Raw genomic sequence first — 3,745 nt, forward strand, 5'->3', positions numbered from 1 at the left:
TGGGCACTTACAATCCCTTCAAGTACTCCACCTACTTGAAGTCTTTTCACTCAAAATGAATAGATACGAAAGGTTTTAATGCATCCTATCTTAGAACAAACTTTACTCACAATAAAGTTAAGATGGATTTTGAGGTGCACTCAAGAATATGACAGTGGGAAATAAATGTACTTTGAATGTGAGAAAAGAAAGGTTTTTTAATTGATTGCAATTATTCTCATGTTAATAAATGTAGTAGGTATCTTCAATTTATACGTTTTCAACTTATGAACCCTAAAAGATACAAAACTCCCTTGATGTTGAACTCCAATTTGATGAATGGACTAGTAGTTGAACATTAAATGCTTTGAATGTGACCATATATTTTATATAATATATTTATATATATATATATATAAGAAAATGCTTATTGAAAATTAGTCATAACTGCATCAAGATGATTGTGAAAAATAGTCATTATAAAAGACAGATGAAAGTGGAAAGTAGTTATGATTAAGAGAAGATGACCAATACAGAAAGTCATTGTTGGCATGTGAAAATGGTCGACAAAAGACTCCCAAAGGATGATTGCAAGAAAGGTGATCACCATTTAGAACGGATATCTTTGGTGAAAGATGACTGGTCTCCATCTTCTCTTTTTCTGGTCGTAGGGAATTGTCACACAAAAAGCAAAAGAAAAAAATGAACGTGTTGGGTGCAATACGCATTAACATTACACTACAGCGATACCCACTTAAGGTAAAATGTTGAAGAAAATGCTTCTAGTATTGGGTGCAATAATAACAAAATTAAGTGCACTCATGTTGTACTATTATAAATGTAAGACTTGGCGAAAAACAAGTAGACAGCCAATCCTATTGCAGTGAGTCCAGCAAGTAGCCAATAAAAGTAATCAAGATGTGCCCGATTGAGATTGTCACTAAACCAGCTATCTCGTCCATCCCCACTAGTTATTTTCCCAATGACAGAGATCAGAGAGGTGCTCAGCAAGCTCCCTAAGCCAACGATACTTAGTTGGAGGGACACGCCAACACTCCTCAATTCATTAGGCATCTGGTCACAGAAAAACTCCTGAATACCAACACTGGTGAATGAGTCAGAAATTCCTAAGAAAATAAATTGGGGAATCAACCACCACACCTTCATAGGAAGAGTCGTCTTTGGCATATCAACCAGCTCATATTCTTCAGCAGTTTTCAGACGTTTCAACTCAACTAGGGCTGCAATTACCATGGTAATGGCAATTAAAAATATCCCAGTTCCGATTCTCTGAAGCATTGTTATGCCAGATGGTTTTCTGGTTAAAGATCTAGCAATCGGGACAAATATGCGGTCGTATATAGGAATGAAGATGAGAACCGTGAGGGCCCTAAAAAATTGAAGTGAAGCTGCTGGTATGTGAAAGCCTGAACCTATTGATCTATCTAGTGTAGTTCCTTGCTTGGTAAACAAAGTGGGTGGCTGTGCAAGCACAATACCATACGCCAAACATGTGGCCCATATGGGAAACAGCCTTAGTACTGCCTTTGCTTCTTCAACATCACTGAGGCTACATGCCTTTCCTTTTTCCCCAGACCCCCCTGGCAGAAGCAATGCCTTGTTGAGAAACCTGCCATAGAAAAGAGACCAAAGTCTGATATAAATTTAGAACCATTTTGATGAGAAGATTTAAAGGCAATCTTTAGAGCCCTGGAAGTTAGAAATCTGACAAAGGCCTTGAATTTTCAAATCTCTTTCATGAGAAATATGATTATTTTTTTTTTCCCTATTTGAGTCTTATGCACTGAAATATATAGAAAGTTGTTGCCTACTTGAACTGGTTTGAACCTTGGTGAGGGGGAAGGTTTTCTTGAGCCACCTCTTCTGTAGCTTCCACTGGAGGGGTTGTCTTCCAATTCTTGGCTGCTGCAACAAAAACCCGACCAATTCTCACAAATGGGCTTCTCTCATCCTTTTTGATACTATACCTATAAGTCCTAGCCCCGAACAAGAAAAGGAGCAGCCCCAACACCATGAAAAGGCAAAGGATTCCAAATCCAAGAATCCAACTAACGTTCTCTTCAATGTAGCTCATAATCAAGTAACTTACTGCAGCACCACCAGCCAGACCAAAATACCACCAGTTGAAGAATGAGCTTTTGGCTTTGCATTCCTCTTGATCCCGTTGGTCGAACTGCTCAGCTCCAAATGCTTGGAGGCAAGGCTTGAGCCCACCTTGCGCAATTGCCACTACATACAATGAGAAAAAGAAGAAGAATACTTGGAGCTCAGAAGGAGAGCAGGACGTTGTTTTGTTTCTGTTTTTGCAGTTGGAAGAGCTCCCAGAAGTCAGCACAGCAGACAGAGTCAATAAGCCTAGTCCCTGTACTCCATTCCAATAGAAATCAAAGATAATTGTCAACCCTGATATATAGTGTTGATTAATTTCCAGAACCCTTCTCATACTCATGGTACAATTAACTTCATAATGTATTCATGCAATCTAGTTCTTTATTTTTATTCATATGATTCACCCTCCAAAACCTGGAACAAACCAGGAATTTGGTGCGTACCAACTCCAGAAAAATGAAATCCACTATATAAAAATATTGGTGCAAAAGAGGAAAGTTACGAGCGGCTACAACATATAATCATCATAACATCAGTCCGATCCCTCCGATATCACCATAGATTCTCAAAAAAAAAAAAAAAATCTCACAATTATAGGTTCACCATATATTTCATACCGCGAGCTTTCTGGATCAAACTAAATAAAATTCTAATCACCAAACTCTACCAGTATGGTTGCACTACCCCGCAAATTACATACATACACTTCTCAAAAACGTTAAAATAATCTTTAATATTGTTCCCTATCGATTGAAGATAACAAATATAAAAGTAATATGAATAAAAAATCATAAATTTTAAGATAGCAAAAAGTTAGAATATATAACTGTTAACAATTGAACAATAAAATTTATTTTATCTTAAACGGTTATAAATTATTATTTTTTTATCATTTAATAAAATTATAAATATTAATAATCTATTAAATTTATATTTTATTCTTAGCGATATTTAATTAATTTATTAATGTATATGTTTAAGTTTCTAAATTATTTATATATTTATTAACCTTTTTCTTATATACTTATGATATCATGGTATGATCATCAAATTACCAATCCAATCAATAAACCGTGACCTTATAACTTTTTCACTTGAGTGAACAATAGGATTTTTGAAAAATAAAGCTCAGTGCAAGAAGCAACTAATTGCGGGATAAATTACAAAGACTAACCAGGATGTAGGTAACAGAAGCAATAACAATGGTGCGATATTGACCAAGATAAGAGTCTGCAATGGAAGCTCCTAAGAGAGGCAATAAAGTCGAAGTCCCGGACCATGTATTCACGTTGGCAGCTGCAGCGACGGTGGACTCCCCTAGCCATCCGGTGAGGTAGTTTATAAGGTTGGTTTCTATACCTTTGAAAGCAAACCTCTCCACAACTGCCATGCCTGTAAAAATACATTTAGGGTCATATTTATGACATGATTTGTCCATAAGATAAACTATTTACATGTAAATTTTTCTTTAACTACTTCATTTCGTACCTATGATGAAATACGCAGATTTCCAGGCACCTGAGAAGGATCTCTTGGCTGGGTCGCCTTTGTCGTCGACGGCACCATCTACAGTGTCGTCCAAAGATGAAGCCCCCGAGATGTGACAGTTATCCATGTGTTCGCCAAGCCAAAGCTC

General features: G+C 36.7%; 1 protein-coding gene across 3 annotated transcripts; it reads right to left on the reverse strand.

The window, feature by feature from the left end:
* Window positions 1-551: 551 nt before the first annotated feature.
* LOC117907656 (protein NRT1/ PTR FAMILY 5.10-like) lies at window positions 552-3,745 on the reverse strand. Of its 3 annotated transcripts, XM_034821280.1 has the most exons (5): window positions 3,598-3,745; window positions 3,284-3,501; window positions 1,812-2,362; window positions 1,141-1,633; window positions 552-1,053 (listed from the first exon to the last, which is right to left on the reverse strand). In XM_034821280.1, exons 1-5 carry the CDS (start codon window positions 3,722-3,724, stop codon window positions 799-801), a joined length of 1,644 nt encoding a protein of 547 aa, XP_034677171.1. In that variant the 5' UTR covers window positions 3,725-3,745; the 3' UTR covers window positions 552-798. The 3 variants fall into 3 exon arrangements, with proteins under 3 accessions (XP_034677171.1, XP_034677168.1, XP_034677169.1); XM_034821277.1 differs by having other exon boundaries at window positions 552-1,633; XM_034821278.1 differs by having other exon boundaries at window positions 553-1,609.

The sequence above is a fragment of the Vitis riparia genome, chromosome 18 (genome assembly GCF_004353265.1).
Source record: "Vitis riparia cultivar Riparia Gloire de Montpellier isolate 1030 chromosome 18, EGFV_Vit.rip_1.0, whole genome shotgun sequence".
NCBI lineage: Eukaryota > Viridiplantae > Streptophyta > Magnoliopsida > Vitales > Vitaceae > Vitis > Vitis riparia.

Excerpts from the sequence above, each read along its gene's own strand:
- LOC117907656 (XM_034821277.1), bottom strand. The coding sequence starts at position 3,724 with ATGGATAACTGTCACATCTCGGGGGCTTCATCTTTGGACGACACTGTA. Across the intron at positions 3,502-3,597 it reads ATCTGCGTATTTCATCATAG|GCATGGCAGTTGTGGAGAGG; the intron begins GTACGAAATGAA and ends GTATTTTTACAG. Across the intron at positions 1,634-1,811 it reads CAAGGTTCAAACCAGTTCAA|ACTTTGGTCTCTTTTCTATG; the intron begins GTAGGCAACAAC and ends AATTTATATCAG.